General features: G+C 39.4%; 1 protein-coding gene across 7 annotated transcripts; it reads left to right on the forward strand.

Moving 5' to 3' along the window:
• The first annotated feature begins 3,803 nt into the window (after nt 1-3,803).
• On the forward strand, nt 3,804-18,365 carry LOC141910980 (uncharacterized). Of its 7 annotated transcripts, none has more exons than XM_074801895.1 (12): nt 3,804-3,979; nt 10,421-10,505; nt 11,088-11,249; nt 12,528-12,616; nt 12,765-12,876; nt 13,118-13,330; nt 13,634-14,083; nt 14,469-14,601; nt 15,675-15,837; nt 15,927-16,071; nt 16,711-16,836; nt 17,247-18,361. In XM_074801895.1, the coding sequence occupies exons 2-12, from the start codon at nt 10,496-10,498 to the stop codon at nt 17,966-17,968; spliced, it is 2,325 nt and encodes a 774-aa protein (XP_074657996.1). In that variant the 5' UTR covers nt 3,804-3,979; nt 10,421-10,495; the 3' UTR covers nt 17,969-18,361. The 7 variants fall into 7 exon arrangements, with proteins under 7 accessions (XP_074657996.1, XP_074658001.1, XP_074657994.1 ...); XM_074801900.1 differs by lacking the exon at nt 3,804-3,979 and adding an exon at nt 5,378-5,701 and having other exon boundaries at nt 15,675-15,790; nt 15,880-16,071; nt 17,247-18,365; XM_074801893.1 differs by lacking the exon at nt 3,804-3,979 and adding an exon at nt 5,385-5,701.
• The last annotated feature ends 326 nt before the right edge of the window (nt 18,366-18,691 follow it).

Consider the following 18,691-nt stretch of genomic DNA (forward strand, 5'->3'; position numbering starts at 1 on the left):
TCGAAAGGACGGCACGCTTCATTGTGCCCTTTATTGGGTTCGAATCCGGGTACATGAGTGAAATGTTTTACCAGACCGGTTGTCGGTTTCTACGTAGCGGATGCAGGTGGCGCGGATTTGGACAGGCAACCGGTCTAGTACACGCTGGGTTGATCTCTTTTTTCAATCTATTTTTAATCCTTTTCTTCATTTAGTTAGTGTTGTCTGCGCGAAAGAATTAAATTTGGAAATCTCATATTGAAGCATTTGATATTTGGACTAATGGACCGGACAATTTATGAATAATGGAAAGGCAAAGCTCGGACACAAACCACGGACCTACACAAAGAGGCATAGGATTAACTGAAAAACCGGTCTCGGATTAGGGGTTACGCTCAGGTACCGACCACGGTGCCCGGTACCTTGGAACGCCTTGGGAACACTTTGAAAGCCAACGTCATATATCGAGGAGATAGTTATCAAAATTACTAGAATCATCGGCTAGAATGCATTAAAAAACCAAAGTTTAGTTCAACCGCCAGTCCTTTCTGAAGACGTCTATCAGGTATCTACCACAAAGAAAAAATGATTGAGCTAGGCCACCCGGCCTGAAATGCTCTCAGCAGTCAAAAGTTGATTTAGATAGTACCACCCCGGTCGGGCCGCATACGCGAAACGCCTCAATTTTATCAATCATCTTTATTTTTCCCCTTGAATATGAATTGTTATGGGGCACTCGGTGTAATTCATCCAATATTCGATTTGAAATCAGCAAGGGCTGACAAGGCTCCGCTAACTGGGAGAGGCACTGATTATTCATAATATCGACGAGAATCTCCTTTTTCCCATGGAATTTTGACTATACTATGTATTGTTTTGAAATCGGACCCATTCGGTCAAAAGGACGGCCTACATCGACTGGCCAGCAGTACCAGGGGGAATCCTAACTAATAGTACCTATTGGGGTCAAAAAGTTGATTATGTCCGGCCCCTGTGAGATCAAGGAAACATTTTCGGACTTAACATTATTTTCTCGTTATCATTGTGGGATTTTCTACATAGCCTACATATCTTTCCAGGACATTTTACGATATGGTTATTTCATTCGAACCAAATACGACAGCGGATTCTCATACAGAAATATTCACGAATTTCCCTCCCCAATAAAAGATATATGTAGAAATTAACGACATAATTACACAATTCGAACTGAGCGGAAATGTCTAAAAGAATATGTGTCTGTCCCGGTGCGACTGGTATGAATACGTTAATAGTGTTTGGAATTGTAAATATCGCAAATGCAAGTGAAACTGTTACAAGCATTATTGTTGTACGTTTTGATTTTGTAGTTTTCTGATCGGACGAAACCATTTTTGAACCTCCAAATAACTGTACCATTATTAAAGAATTTGATATTATAATCACCGATAAAGGCAGAACAAAAACGTACATAACATACGTCATAGAAAGTAGAAATTGATCAAACGGCTCGTTGTAACATCTAAAGATATCCACAAAATTCGTTTTCGCTGAATGATGAATGCCAATTACCAATACGTTCATTACAAAAATGATAACGATAGCGCATCTGGCGAATTTAGGTGTACATATCAAACGGGATTTGAACGGGAAGAGAACAACTCCCGCACGTTCTAGAGATATCGCTACTATCAACCAGGCACTACAAGCACCCATAGAATTCAACAGAGATTCATAAAATTGACAACTGATCAGCGAATTCACTAAGAATATCGGCCCGGTTTCTAGATGCAATAGAGCAAACTGTAATACGGGCATTAGTGTATAGCCGATACAGAAAACCAAGTCACTGAAAGCCAAAGCGATCAGATAGTTAGCGTAAGATAAACCGCGGAATCTGCGACTCATCATTACCAGAAAGGAAGCCGAATTCCCAAATGCTCCTAATAAGAACATGATAAGCAGAATGACCATTGACAGTAAGCGGTAGATTCCAGACTTGTTCATCAGAGACATAAGAACGATGTTACTGCTATAAGCAGGAAGAATCTGCATCTCTTGGGTAGAATTCATTAAAGTTGTAGCAAATCTAGATTCCGTACAGCGAGTTCCGAGTCTAATAAATGTATAGTCATATATGATAAAGGTAGACCCTATACGTGTATTCATCATTTTATTTGTAAACGAGATGAAAATTATGGTTTACTGCGAGGTTAAAATCAATTCTCACAAATCTAACACAATCAACTCAGATTTTGTCAAATGTTTTATTCTGTAGAATTTAACTGAATCATTTAATGCCACCAACGTAGAAATTTAGTAATATGATTACTGTATTCGGAGTTAGTGGAAATGTCTATTCGTAATTTTCTCTGGACAAAAGGGTTAGGTACTATTATAGCGATAGTGGTCGGAAGTCAAATATTGCAAATGCGAGTGAAACTGGTAGGTTTTGATTTAGTTATTGGTCGCCAAGTCCGATATACGGGTATAGTGCAATATATAGAGTTACTTTGGAAGTAAATCACGAAATTTGCGCAAGCTGAAATCTAAAAGAGTAGTAATATACGGAACTCAAATAAGCTCCATGAAAATAGATTGGGGATCAACTTCCACGAACCCCGTCCAAACCCGACACTTTCACATTCAGCTCTGAGTCGTCTCCAAAAACCATTCCAAACCCTGGATGCCATTTTCAACTCCAAAACCTTTACACAAAACCGACGATTTGAAACTCATCATTAGGATCTCTAGCGACATATCGAGTCAAATTGGAAGATGTGCTTTACAGTTAAATCGATCTCTTGACCTTAAATCGAAACTCTAATGCGCGCAGTATATGGCGGATACTGAAAACCGTCAATGCGCTTCTAGGATCATTACGCTTAAAATGGATTCTAAAATTCTCATTGAATCTAAAAAAAAAGATTCGCTAATGCGTGTTGAAGGGGGTCGTCGCTGTGCCCTATTGATCAGCAGCACGAATAGCGCGGAAACTATGATTGCATGAGTTTTCTTATTTAATATCGAGTTTTCGGCGAGTCGGTTTTATAGCGCGCGCTCTGAGCAGACGACTCGGGTGGCGACCTGCGCCGCGAGAACTCACGATTTTACCATATCCAACACCGAGGCAATAGATAATCTTTTAAATTAGAACTAGATTACTGTCTATTACTACATGAAATATGTTTTATTCCGTTGAAAGATATTTGAATTCCAATTCAGTCGAGATTAATGTGTCCCTTCAAGATTTATTTTCTAACATAATTCTTTTTTTGTAGATAAGAACATTTGATAAGGACTCAGTCCGGGTCCTTTTCTTCCCGAAAATTGATTTCTGATTAGTAATTCTTTTCGATGAATTGCATACGCTGCGATAAGTACGACTAAGAGTTTGCCCAGAAGGAGTAAAATCGTTTATTAGGGAATTTATGATTTATCATATGGACTCAAATTTCATATGAGCATTTGTGGACTCAAATTTCATTCATATAATGCATTCTAGCCACTGTTCCGTTGTTAAGATCTCGTGTACGGAAGTTGCTCATCTTTGAAACGGGTTTAAAGTCTGAATCGTTATTTTCATCGAAAACATTAAGTAACCAATAGCAATTAAACAAGAAAATCTAAATCTGAATTTCTTCCCTAAAACTGATCAAAAAGTTATAAGCTATCAAAAATGGTCTACAAAACAGTTGCGCGTACGTCTGACCCCAACGTTCAACTTGTCATGAATATATCTAAAGTTGAGAACCCGGTGCGTTAAGCATTAACGTATATATTCAATATATTTAATGATATATAGCAACTGGTGGTTATTTTAGTATAATTATCATTTCGATTAGTGCAGGTTGAAATTACGGTGAGGCCATATGGTGCCCGGGTGCACTTGGAATATCAACTATTGTGAGTACAAATTAATTCTATCGAATTCCAACTCCAGACGTCGAGGCCGGACTCGACTCTTCAATTCGTCTCTGATCAGTGGACATTTACGATGCGACGATCGCGAATATGTTAAGTAAGCTTTGTGTAATTTCATTCTAAATATAAAAAAAAAAAACCAGTTTGTTGATTGGACTTTTAGTGCTTTAGGGTAAATCACGTTCGTTGTAGCCGGGGCTTTGTAAACTAGATCTAATCATGGCCCGTTTAAGATCATTGTCTAAAACCGTCGGGCCATCAAAAAATGTAGAACGCCGATTCAATATCGCCACAATTTTACCTCATTCTTAAAAAAAAAAATTTCATTCATCGCTTAAGAAAATTGACTTGGCAGTTGTTTGGCTGCTAGTGCAAGAAACGAAGAAAGCGTTTAGCATTTAGTATATCCAATCTTATCACACACGGTTTATTACCTACATAGAATTTTTCAAGTGTTTTTTGATAATATTACGTAATATTCAAATTATTCAAATTCTTCAGCGATATTCGTCTCTTCATGTCTCTTCCGCTTTAAGGATTAAAACGTATCTTTACGAATTGCCTAAAATCAAACCTATTACACTGAATTATTACAAGGAATACTATAACATTTTATATGATATATTATATGATACATACAACACTGCGTAATATGAACGCTGTGTTTGTTAAACACCAGTTCAAAATATAACGGTTATCTGTCAGCAGCTGTCATTAGGAACCCGGTGATTACTGCTCTGGGAATATTAATTCAAAATGCTAATTAGATCTCGCGGGGTTGTTAATTGCCGTTTACAATGCGAAACATCGAATATTAACTATCGTTTTTGTCGTGAATCAAAACCAAATGTAATATAGAGGGCTTTTAAGGGATATGTACGAACAGCCTATGAAAATTAAGTGGAAATTTATTACTGATGTGATCCGTAAGGATTGCCAGTCCGATTGCTAGTCCGATTGTTCGTACCAAAATTGAAGATTCTTCTTCAAAAATTAATCGATGTTTTGTTAAAGATTATATATAGCTGCACGGAAAACCGGGGAACGCGTACTGAGATATACGTTGTATCCTTCAGACAATCTTGATGGAACACCGCCCAGGTTTAAAAACGACAAAAATACGATAAGATCGCGCATTACGAAAGGAAAAATTAGTCCGAAAGGTTTTCTTATTTTACTAAATCAGTTATCAGACTGACCATCGTCCAGCAGAAATGAACTGCGTGCGTCCGCCGTTCAGTCTGATTAATCCAAAGGTTTATTTCAACCAAAAAACTGTTTCGACTTTATGCTAATAGTCATTTTCATACGAAGATACAACAGAAAAAACGGGTTTTCTGTTGATGACTATCGGAATATAGTCGGAACGTTAGAATAAGCTTAGGCATCGTTTTTCTTTATCGTTTTGCTGGATTTAACCGTCATCCTTCGGTTTATTCTTGTAGCGTGTTAGATATTTATTTAAACCGTCGACGGAGTTTATCAAACAATCCCGAAAATCCCAAGTCAAATATGGCAAATATCAATCATATTTCATGTACCGACAGCGGGTAAACAATCGTTTCGGCAGTTTTTTGAGTCAACACAAAATGGTCGAGAGATTTCGCACGTAATTCCAAATACACTGGTGTAATGTGGCTGTCACGTCTGACCTGAATGCAATCCTACACTGATAAAACTACATTTTTCTTTTTATTTCAACCCGAAAGAGACTTCCTATGGTATATTGGAAATATCGGTGATTCACCTTTCGTAGAAGATTTAACCAGCTACAAGATAGGTAGTTATTATCAAACGTTGCATGGTCAATATTTTCGCAGTGAGTAAAAGTTTACGTAACTCAGTGTTTAACCACTTGTTGATCCCAGCAAAGGATTTCGTTCTGAATATGATAATCGATTTCTCCTTGATTCGGTATGATACCAAAATGTTTTTCATACGGATAGTTTTTTTAAACAAAATCTTGGATGGTAACATTGAGGAAGCTTGAGGCTATGATCTATGAGACATTGACCTCTCGGCCCCTGGAATCGGCGATATTTTCGACCATTCATGGGTTTCAGGTGCTGTGGATGATGTTTACCAAAAATGCATATTTCATGCGTAATCGTCTTCGATTTCGCCTGGATAATATCTTCGTTTGGAACCGGAGACGTTTTTGCCATCGCTTAAGTTTCTTTAACGTTAATAAAAGTACCACCGATAACGAGGTATTATAGTTATCGAAGAAAACTAATATTGAAAATGCATATTTCATCAGGTTTGTTTGTACAAACTCGGCTGATTGCAGACGTGCTCCCCGTCTGGCGTTCGATGCTAAGATATTCGAATATGAATATTTCATTACTTTGCATATAAGTGTTCGCACGTTCCTATACGGAAAAATCGTCAAATATGTGACATATGAAAGCGTTATTCGCTTGCGTACCGGGGCTTCGACTGTCGCGACGCACCGTGTAACTGATGATTCTGTTCGTTACATTAGAGTCTATGCTGTCGGGCAACACCATTTTTCTTCTTTTGATTGGATTAAAAACCACACACGAAGCGCATTTTGTGAGGTACGTTATTTTCGGTTATGTCATACTTTGAAATGCACACAAATCTCTCAGCGTATTTCGGGAAAAATCCTGAATTCTGGATTTTTCTACCTCATTCGTTTAGATCCTTTAAATGACCATTCATTTCGTTCTTTCCCCGATGTAGTCAAAGATAACCGAACTATTTCTTTTATTTCCCTTGTATCTACCGCCTTTTCATTAACGCGAAGGTCGTATGCTAGTTATTGGTCGGAGTCTATCAAGTAAAATCCGCTGAATTGTGGTTTCGTTGCGTCAAAGTTCTTTTTTTTCTTTTCATCGCAGGTGAATTATTAATTAAAAAGAATCATTTCTCTTGAAATGCAACATTTCAAAATGTTATAGATATTACAAAGCGATATTAGGCAATAGGCAAATTCGCCTACGAATTTGAAATGATAATTTTCAATCCCAAATTGTCATAATGCGCATATGTAATCGAAATGTGTCAATTAATGTTCTAATTCTATATCTGGGATGTCAGTAGATTCGGCTTCCTTAGTTTCATTATCCAAAGTATCAGGGGATGGGAAACCTATCAACTGATGACTCGAAAATTCCTGTGGCATCTTACAGATACAACGGATGTGACTGCAAAGATATTCCGTGTAGGCCTGCGTCGTGTATTATAGATAATGCATTTATGTCGGAATGATAAAAGCCTGACTTTGATTCGATGTGACGTGACTATAGATAGAATAACGGGGAACTCAAGTTTATTCTCTGTATCAGGGAACTAGAATATTTGTGTTTTCAGTTCCCGCCCACGAATACCTAAACCACAAGCGATAATAGACTTACGTCAAACGTCAAAGGCAAGACCGGAGATTGTCTAATTCTACACTTCCGGTTAAAAAGACAGGAAATTCCTATTGATAATAAACTATGGTACCGTAGTCATGTTTATAGTAGTTTGGAATCGTTTAATATCCTTGTTTTTAGATTGTTGATTGTACGTATCTATACTTTATCGGGAATAAAAACCGATAATAAGCGTTAGATTGGTGCAAAATTAGTTTGGAATTGTTGGTAACACAATATAGGGATTACACGACAGACCATCGAAGGTTGTAAATCCCCTAATTAGCTTTACTTGTTTTATAGTAAGTCTCTTCAGCATAGGGGTTCAGTTCCTCAAAATCTGTTTAAATATAACTGGTGGATGCCACAGCGACAACTGAAAACATTTTGGTTTCAATAAACGAGCGACCTGTCTAATGTCAATAAGTTGAAAAATCCAACAATAAGAAAGAAATCTAGGAGATAGTCTGACGTTTCGACTTTTTGAAAATGGCTCATAGATCTGAGTCACAACGTCAGACTATCTCTTTTTTTATAGTTTTTTTCTTACTGTGGGTCTTTCAACTGAACTGAAAACATATCACCCTCCTCCGTAGTATTTGTCCACCAGTCAACTCAGCATAAGCTTCAAAACTTGAGTTCGTACTTCGGGATCGACGTCACGTCGGTGGGTTCATTAGCACACTTAAGATTCTATATACGCGGTTACTCGTCTTTCCTTTGGGAAAGCTGTCAACACGCACACCTGATGTCGTTCCAAAAACTCGAGTGTAACCGATATAATATACCTTATTTACTGAAACCTACCACCTCATAATAATATACACGGCATCTGTAAAACACCACCGTTTATCGATATTTTACTTCTCATGATGACAAGCAGTATTCCCCGTTCTCCATAGCGTTTAATGATAATGCGCATAAGAACTCGTTTGGAAGGTGTACTTATTAGGTTTTACTGCATTGTGCCGAATGTACCTGATAAACGGGTTTCCTGTTTCCATAACCATTTTTCATTCATGGATAAAAAACAATCCGATCCGTACTCGCTCTAAATCTCATCGTGAACAGGTTGGAATAATGTGCACTGAAATAATCAACACCTGGATTTCAAGACAGAAAAACGAATTTAGTTTCAAGACGTTACAATTTTAATATCTTCCCTCGGTAGCTCAGTTGGTAGAGCGGAGGACTGTAGTGGCATCTGCATAGCTGACTTCCTTAGGTCGCTGGTTCAAATCCAGTCCGAGGGCGAAATTCTTATTTTCCATGCATAAAATCCGTTTAACACAAACTACATTGTCGGGTATCCATAGATAATTGGCTCAAAAACCTAGAAAGGATAGTGGATTTTTTTGGCCAGGATATCGTAGACACAAATGAGTCGGTGCTTAGTACCGTAGTTAATGACAGCATCCTCGGATAACCTAATTCAAATAATTGGGATTCAAAACTACAAATTGGTTGCTAGATTGGTTGCACTACCGAAATGCACCCTCATTATTTACCATCAAAGAAGGCCAGGCCTAGATGTACAGAGAGCCTGTTAGTTTAGATATTTAGTGTCTTTTCTGATGTAGGTACTTGAAGTACCTCTCATATATCACTTAAGGGGGGTGCCGCTATACTACAACGTAAGTCCTACTTTATGTCCCGGTTTTGTCTAAAAGTTTTTATAAAATGATTTTTTTCTCTTTTTCTTGAAAATACTAGTGCGTTCTGTATCCATCTTTCTGGGCACTTTTACTTGTTCTAATTTCATTGCGGCGTGGATAGCTTAAACTGTTTTTGCTCTTAACATTAACCGTGCAACTAAATCCCTAACTAAGTTATTGCGCGATATTTCCTAAACTTACGATTGTTGCACTAAAACCAACGAAAATAATCTTACATTATTCAAGGACGATTGAAGGCTAATTTGCTACAAGCATTGCTTACTATCCTCAGTGCATCATTGCATGTATGTTTGCAGAGTCAAAGATATTGTCTCCTCACTGCGCTGATCACTGAGGAATTATTCGCATTCTCGCAGTTACGACTGATAACGGTTTGTGTGCGCCGGGATTAAATTTGTAAATGTACAACTGCACTCGTCTTGCATTCGCAATAGTATTTTTTCTTGCGTGAGATGAAAAACCGCCTTGTCTCAACGAACGACTCGATGATAGAGCGATAAATTAAAAGCTTTTATCGGTGAATTTCGCGTCGAATTGATGACACACAGGGCCCAATAAAGAGACGGAGAGAATCGACTGAAATTTTTGACTAGTGAGAGGCCTTACATTAAAATACATTTGCGGTTTTTAAATCTTCTTTTGGGTTGAAGACACAAACTATTGGTAATAGACTTATTTCTACTCCGGAAAGCAAGGAGTATCTTATACAGATATCATCATTTGTTTAAATGCCAATTCCGCAGTTCCGGATTAAGATCTGACTTGAAAACCTGAAATTGATTAAATTGAATCGTTTGAAAATAAACTTATTTCATCCCCAGAATCAGAATAGGATTCATTCCGTAGAGATGTTTATTCCAGTCGAAGTTGGCCCAACGCAGTTCTCCCGGCTTTGAAAACCTGAGCAATCGAATTTCGTCGATTTAATTCTCAGGTTTAGATTTCGAATTTATTGCTCCAGGAATTATAAAAACAATTTCAGTACAGGATAGAAGAAAATAAACAGCCAAGTTTACAGTTTTGTTACGGTTATTCCAGATTTTATGAAATTCATCAATATATACGCAATTAAGCGTGCACAACGATGAATACATGAGACTGTCTGCCTTTTTTTATAAATACTACAGCTTCCCTAAGATGTTTGGGTTTTGTGATGTAAAAAGATTCACAAATGTTCTTAATTCGGGGAGAGTTACCAGGTGTTGCGTCGTCTAAGAAAAAAGTGTAAGAAAAAGTATTAAAAGTGGTATTAATCGCCGTTTCTCTGAATCATAGATGCAATTCTAGTGGCAATCGGTTCTTTTAGTGCGAGGAACCTCTTCAATAGGAATGCACATACAAATAATTGTATGTGCTATAAATTTTGCTGCCGTTAAGCACTACCAATCAGAGGTTGTGCTTTTAACTGAAATATCGCATATGCATGACACGAGTGGACGACGGAGATCTATAAATCCATGTGTTTTTTTTATCGTTCTGTAGTCAATCATCGGCAAACGACAAGAGCCACTTCACCGTCACTGACTGAATCAGATTCACGTTCACTCGTAGCGAATAATGTCCGACGGTAAGAACGAACGAACCCCGCGCTAGCAATCGCTCTTTATACACATTTGAATAGCAACATTTGCCGTATGGTTCAGCGGCCTGAATGGTCGTGTATTCCTAGTGCGTCTCACCACAACCACTCAACCACAAAATGAGGATTGGCAACACAAAGCCTGCGGATGGTGGTAGATTTTCTTGGTCGATGGTTTTCCTCCGGTCCCTCTCCGATAAGAGGGTATTAGGCGAAACCTCGAACATCGCCGGAACAAATTCCACAGTTTCTGAGTTAAGATTTCACTCGGAGCTTACTCATTGAAAATGAAATAACCCAGAGTTAACTCACAACACAGGTACTGGAGTCCTGGGCCCAGTTCCACAGTTCTGTGTTAAGATTTGACTCAGAGTTAACTCATTGAAAATTAACTAATTTCAACTCAGAGTTCACCCTAACTCACAACTATGGAACTGGATGCTGAGTGATAAGTGATCGAATGTAAAATCATATATGGTGAAATCTCTTCAAATAAAATCTTAACTCTTCAAATTTCTCCTTTAACAGCTTTGAATCTTGAATTTCTTTTCTTTATCCTCCGCCACGCAGCTATAGCTTTGACGATATCGCGGAACGATTATGCGGCGTCTTTGCATCAGCCCGTTCCGTCGACGGTCAGGATCGAGCGAACTAACCACGTGGATAAAGACTCTGTTTTGTACCGTGCCGAAGGACCATTCAGCGGTATTACGATCAACAAACGTGTCCAAAGTGAGTATCGATCGCCCGTAGTGTCTAGAACTTTTAGGTGCTCCCTATTAGCTATAGAAGAGATGATTAGAAGATGATTGATGAAATTGTCTTACCGGGCCCGCTCCCCGGGGAGCGCATCTGCGAAGTAAAACCCCAATACTACGATGAAAACCTTTATAGGTTTTTAGCTTTTCGACTCGATTCTATACGAATCATTTTCAAAACTGGCTCATATAGATTTCGATTGAAATGTACCCCAAACAACTATTTTTTCTTCATGATTGTGTGTTGTTTCGACGGAAACTGATGTCGGGCCTAACGCAGACGACGCAGGGAAACGCGGAAACACGAAACAGAACAAGTTTCCGAGCGTTTCCCCGGTAGTAATGGGGGAAGTGTTTTTTCATACCAGAGGTCGAAAGGTCGAGCTCATTTATTATATAATTTTTTTAATTAAAATTGATTGAAAGGTTGAGTGAGTAAAAAATAATAAATTCGAGCGTGTGAGAATTTTTATTTTTTATTTTTTATAAGCTCGACCTTTCGACCTCTGGTATGAAAAAACACTTCCCCCATTATTCCTGGTTCGGACGTGTGGGTTTACGAGAAACACGTTTTCGGTAATAACAACGTGCTCAACAAATTGATTCCCTGTTTCTCTGCGCCGTGTGCAAAACCAACTGCGCGTTTCGGACGAATCGGGTACATCGGTCAAAATACTTGTATTAAAAATTGTATCAACGTCAAAAATGTCCGCGGTATTTCATATGAAATAATCGGCTTGTCGATGTAATGAAAACCAGAGCACGAGTGAAGAGAGACACTAAGTGCGTATATAATGTAAATACGGGTAGGATTGACTTTCAAGCGCCGGATGCAATTAGTTAAAAGCGTTTCGGTCATCCATCACGATCGTGTCAACCCCGACGCAGATTTCGTCTGATCTAATATCGTTAAATCATCAACTAATAATGCCGATCTACGGCCCCGCCTGCCAGGGCTGAATTCTATCAACCACAAAACAACTGGGATCATCTTAGAGAAGACCAATCTCCGACTCCACTTACCAGGGCTGGAATCGACTACGTAGACTGGTCGCCGGTCTCTATTTTCAAATCGATTTTATATTCTGACTGATGTGATGCATGTTGGTGCAAAATTCCAAAAGAAACCAGTCTAAAACTTATGAGACCGATCCATCCAAAGCGTCAACCGCTAAGGAGGCCGGATTCATCCAACCAAATAAACTTGTGATAAAATTGTCGTTATTCTTTTCTAATTTGTTTTTGATTAAAGGTTTACAGAAGAAACATAACGTTCCAGATGTAGTTCTAGACTTCACGTGTTTTATACTGAAAAATTCCGATTTCAACAAACAAATCAAGGTATAATTATAGGCTTCAGTTCCAGGCATACGTAGAACGTAAAGTTTCAAAATAAATTGGCAGTCGTTATCAAAATGAAATTCTTAATAAAAGCTCATTCAGGCTTTCGGAAAAATTTCATAATAGAATAGTTTTGTACGTTTTGAAGGAACGACGCCAGTTGTGTTTTTGGTTTGAAAATGGAACGCTGTACAGCGAAAAGAACGAAAAGGCGAACCGGTTTTTAGTCGAGTTACTAGATCCGGAAACTTTCCCGCAAGGTAAAACCGACATTTTTAGATTCTAGGGAGCTTTTCTAAATTATCAATTGTATGTATCATTAGTAGACATGACAGATATTCCAAGTAGGGATTCTTAAAAGCGTGTCGTATCGAAGCTTGATGATATTACTTCTAGAAGTCCTCCGTGTTCGGGGGCCAATGAAAAAATGTATTATATACGTTCATAACGTTCCTACGGTAACTTAGGTTCTATTCAAAAAACTAATTCCGCATTTTCCAGATGTTGTCCTATTCATAAAGAAAGCTGTGCTGCTCATGCGCGGATATTCAACAGTGCGTTGTTTAGATATAAGTTTCGACAGGACGGGTGACGTGCGCACGCAAGACGCCGCCACCGACGAGACGTATCGGATTTGTCTGGCTTCGACCTTGACCGAATGTCCGGAACAGACGATCGACGAATCGGATGAGGAAGAAGAACGCGAAGCTATTCGTTAGTAAAATGAATTTTTTGAAATTAACTTTTTAAAAGAAATGCCAGATTCCGAAATCTTAATAAGCAGTACATCTTTCAAACAGTGCTGTTTGCAAAAGTCGTAGTCCTAGTTTCACAGAAATCATTAAACTGACGCTATTAAATGAAAAGGAACAATCTCGAATTTGGTTCCACTTGTTTTGGAAAGTTTAAATAGAATCGTTGGTGAACGATAAATAATCAAATTTTGTTATTAAAACTGACCTTTCTTTTCCATTAAAAATGATTGATGCTTACAATTTTATTACATAATCTCTATAGGGAATTACGTCACGGTTTTGACGCCTGACAAGTACGATTACCAATTCGTACCCGAAGTCCCCGTCACCGACAAACGGTTCATTACGTTCCGCGTGAAAGCAGCCGCAAACGCCCACATCTGCCTGTCCGCGATTTACGGTAACCTTCAACAGAAAACCGTCGAAGTCACCATCGGCGGTAAAAACAACAGCCGGTCGTGGATCACGGAAAATGCCGAAGGCGCCAAACGTTGCGAGTCGGTGACGAAAAACGTCCTCTCCGATTCGGAATTTCGAAATTTCTGGATCAGTTGGAAAGACGGTCTCGTTGAAGTGGGTGAAGGTAACCTGAGAGGTCGCGGTAGATTCATGTACTGGAGTATACCAGAGAAGAAGCAATTTCACGTGAATTGTATGGCAGTATCTAGCGATAAAACCGGTGCCGCGGAATGGGAGTTTGTCGACATTATATGCAAGTGTTGACAGTCATTATTTCAATCCGCTAAATTTAGCACTTCTATAAACAGATACGTAACGTATTCTCATGCGATCAGATTTAAACCCGCTATATACGAATTTGAAAATTCGATAAGAAGTTTATTTCATTAAGAAATATAATCAATAAATTGAAAGGCAGTTTCGCCAGGTGTGAAGAAATAGCTAGAATGAGGGGCATTTGAAATATGGGAACAAGGTATTTGACAATTGAGTGAGTAGGTAATGATAAGTGTTTCTATGAGATATACAGCATACTTTGAAACAAAATCTCCTGGGAAACCTGCGGAAAATCGTATTCAACTTGTATGATATTAAAGCGTTTACTCTGAATGTAACGAGTGCGTTTATGTCGTTAACAGATCCGGGCAAATCAAAAGCGGAACGTAGGGCGAAGGCTCGTGCGTCGCTGTTGTGGCTGGCGAAGAAACAGCGTATGTTGAACGTATTAGAGGATGCCTACCCGGACAGCGTATCAACTTCCGACCTTTTGAGGTATTTCATTACTTTCTGCAGTTCAAAATTCCCTGTTTTTTAGAAAACAAGGAATCATGACCCTAAAACTGTGTATTGAAACTCGGCGCTCAAAGGAGCTGTATATCGTCTGGGGTAAAGAAGCTCGCCAGACAGAAGCTGATACCCGTAGTTCTAATATGCGTTACGCTAACAGGGCCCGGTTTTATAGACTGGTCACCGGGGTTGACTTAATTGAAAATGAATTTAATGAGCCCACAGGTTAAAGATATAAAGTCTATAAAGCCAGCCCCTGTATTCTGGACAAATGCTGGGTCTATAAAAACTCTTCAATTCAAAGAATATAAAGAAACACCGTCAAATTACTTTGCGATCTTATTTTGCAAATACAAATACAAATACATCACAAATAATACATTGGTAAATTTTACTGATATTGTGTTTATTAATCTTACATACTGACCGAGCGGAAATTCACCAGGTAATTCCAAAACAAAAACACGGCTGATTTTTTTTGCTGAGAGATTTTCTTTTTTTGTTACAAATAAATAACTCTTCAGGTTGCTAAGGTAGATAGCATGCGGCGGTATTTACTTCTGATTTTATCTATAATCCAAACTTTCTCCACCCGCGGGTAGGTGCGCTAATGATCACGACGATGGTCTGAGAAATGAATAACAAAAGAACATTTTAAATTGATTTTAAAAGTCGTACCCGAGTTGAAGAAGAGCCACGACATTTCGTTACTGGTTTTATTTGGGCAAGACGAAATCGAGCGAATAAGATTGTTCGACTTGAAGAAAGTTCTCGTGTGTTTTTGGGATATTTTGCATGTTTCTTTCGGATTCGGCATTAAAGCTTTCTTTCGATTGCGGAGTCATTTTTGACCTCAACTCCATCAACGCCTCGCACCATTTCCCCCTTCGATCATTCGAAGAATTCCATAGTATCTAATCAACATTTTTCATATCACATTTGCATATTACATTACATTTTGCTAAATACGTAATTCTGCCCAGGTATTGATCAGATTCCCATTTAACCATCTCTGTATATCGACTTCAACTCAAACGATCAACCTATCGAAATTTCAGGATAGCTAAGATCAAGTTGTCGGACATGATGTCCGCCGTGGTTCTGCTGAAAGATATGCAAAACAAAAACCTTATCAAAGAGGTGTCGAAAGGAGCCTGGATGCGCATGCCTGGTGGTCGCATCGGCGCACAAAACATGGCGGATAGTCGCGGCCAACAACATGGAAAGTATAACCCACAAACTGTAAACAGGTTTAATGTGTAGGATCGTTCATATTGGTGATTCAAAATGTTTTATCGTTTTATTGTGTAGAGGTGAAAATGGTAACTAACATGCCGATACTGACCGGACGCGAACAGCCCAGGATAGCTGTAATCACTGCAATGTACTGCGAAAAACTGGCCGTCGACACGATGCTCTCCGACAAAGTTACGTACGTGCGTTACATAAAACAGGGTAAGTTCCGTTCCAACTATCATCCAGAACTCGCCCGCCGATAGATTCCGTGCCACCAGCTTTAAACCGCTAGATGCATGCAGGACATCTTCTCTCCTTCATAAAACATTATATTAGGCAAATCTCGTCGCATGGTAAATTTAGATTGATCTCGAAGCACGATTTGTATTCATCATTTGTTTTAAGTTTTAATACGAGAAATTATGGATAAGTCATACTTTGATCTGCGATGAAAGCCGCTATCTTTGTCCGAATGCAGACTTATAGCGAACCTGGTGGTACTCGCTTGCCATGAGTAGAATCCTCGTCACAGACGAACGTAGTCCTAGTTCCTCGATCACTAGAGAAGCACGTCCAATCATGCAGTGAGTTCCCGGGATGGATGCCTCCTGCACGCCCAATCATACAGTGAGTTCCCGGGATGGATGCCCCCTGCACGCCCAATCATACAGTGAGTTCCCGGGATGGATGCCTCCTGCACACCCAATCATACAGTGAGTCCCCGGGATGGATGCCCCCTGCACCCCCAATCATATAGTGAGTCCCCGGGATGGATGCCTATTGGGGCTTAACGATAAACCGAGAAAGTGAATTTCGTTCGCGTTTGAGGACGTAGTTTCTAAATTTGATATTTCGCAGGTGATTCATCGGTTTACACGCTCGGTAAAATCGGAAAACATCAAGTCATTTCGACGAAACTATCGCGAGTTGGAGGCAACGCCGCGGCCAATATATCAGCAGAAAACGCCATCACAAGACTTCTAGGTATGGCATCTAAAATTATGTTTTTTTAATGATCGGGCGCTGAAACACCCTATCCCACCAGATGGCGTGACGAGCACTCGGTCTTCCGTCGTCAAGGTGTATTCATTTTCCATCAATTTTGAACTGAAATATTTTTGGTTCGCGAATCCATACAATCACGACTTGACCCACCAAATACACATTGAATTCATTTTTCTGCTCAGTTCGTTTCTGGGTGTATTCATAAGAGGTTGTCCATTCGATTTTTACTGTGATGTAGAAGAAATTGAACGCGGGAGACCCGAATAACTATTAGTGAACCTGGCGGATCTTCACTTGCCATAAGTGGAATCCTCGATTGCCACAGTAGCGTTTGAGGTGCTTATTTTAAGTACTATTTGACCGTATACAGTATACATGTATAATTCTAGGTACATTCAACCGTGTTGATCACGTGATATTGGTCGGTGTGGCCGGTGGGGTTCCGAACTTTACCGATTATTTCCGTCACGTTCGGCTCGGTGATGTCGTCGTGTCGGTTCCGGATCGAGGTTCGTCCGACTCGCTGTACACGTATTGCGAAAAGATGGAATTCAACGATCTGGGGCAGGTGAGCTTCTCGACGAAAACCTGGGCGAGTAAAACCGACACGCTGCAGAACGTGGTCCGTCGATTACGCGACCAGGAAAACCAACGCCAGGTGGCGCCGTGGGAGAAATACATCGACGAAGGGAAAGAATCGCTACACGGAGATGAATCGGCGTTTTATCGGCCGTCGAGTAAAACCGATAAGATCGTACGCGCCAATGAAAACGGGGAGCTACTGCAATACGAGCACCCGGCGCCGCCTGCCGGCGTGACGCGTAACAACAACCGCCCGGTCGTCCATCTAGGCGCGATCGGGTCGGGCAAGTTCATATCGCGCAACGACGTTCTACGCGATCAGTTCGCCGATATATGCGGCGTGATTGCATTCGATTACGAGTTCGACTCGGTGCTGAAATCGCTAGAAGGCAATCGTAACGATAGTTTTATTCTGATTCGCGGAGCGGCCGATTACGCGGATGGATCGAAGATGAAGGAGTGGCAGCCGTACGCCGCCCTGGCGGCCGCGGCCTACATGAAAGCGGTCGTTATGGCGTTACCTTTTTAATCGAAAGACACATTTTCTACTATACTTATGCTTACTATTCTATTCACGTCTCCTTATATCTTTTCAAATGTTAAGGGACATTTTTCTGCTATATTCTACCGACAATTCGGTGACAATACACATTAACTATTGCGTAAAGTGCCCTTCTAGATTCGTCGTCAATTAAGAAATAATTTTTTGAATGATAGAATAGTTTGATCGTTATATTAAACAGTTTTTCGCACGAGTTCAACTTTATTGGTCAGGCTTATTACATAGGGGTCATTTTTGTTCAAATATATGAGCAAACGCATTGGGCTACGACGTTTCTGTCATTGGAAATGCATGTACGTCTGTTATTCCAAAATGAAACATAAGCTTCGAATCTGCAACTGACTTGATTCAAATTATCATTTAGATGCTGTACTTCCATGACATGTTGTCGTCGTTTGCCCCAAACCGTCACAGAGCTGCTGACTGCCGCAACATAACGAAGCATATAGCATATATATATATATATATATATATATATATATATATATATATATATATATATATATATATATATATATATATATATATATATATATATATATATATATATATATATATATATATACAAACTTCGCCTGTTTGATTGCCATTATGATGTAATCACATGGCAAGGAGGAAAGATCAAGCGCTGATCGTAGAGAATATAACAAAAATGTCTAAGGTTTTCTTTTAAATATGACAAGAAACAAC

The sequence above is a fragment of the Tubulanus polymorphus genome, chromosome 9 (assembly GCF_964204645.1).
Source record: "Tubulanus polymorphus chromosome 9, tnTubPoly1.2, whole genome shotgun sequence".
NCBI lineage: Eukaryota > Metazoa > Nemertea > Palaeonemertea > Tubulaniformes > Tubulanidae > Tubulanus > Tubulanus polymorphus.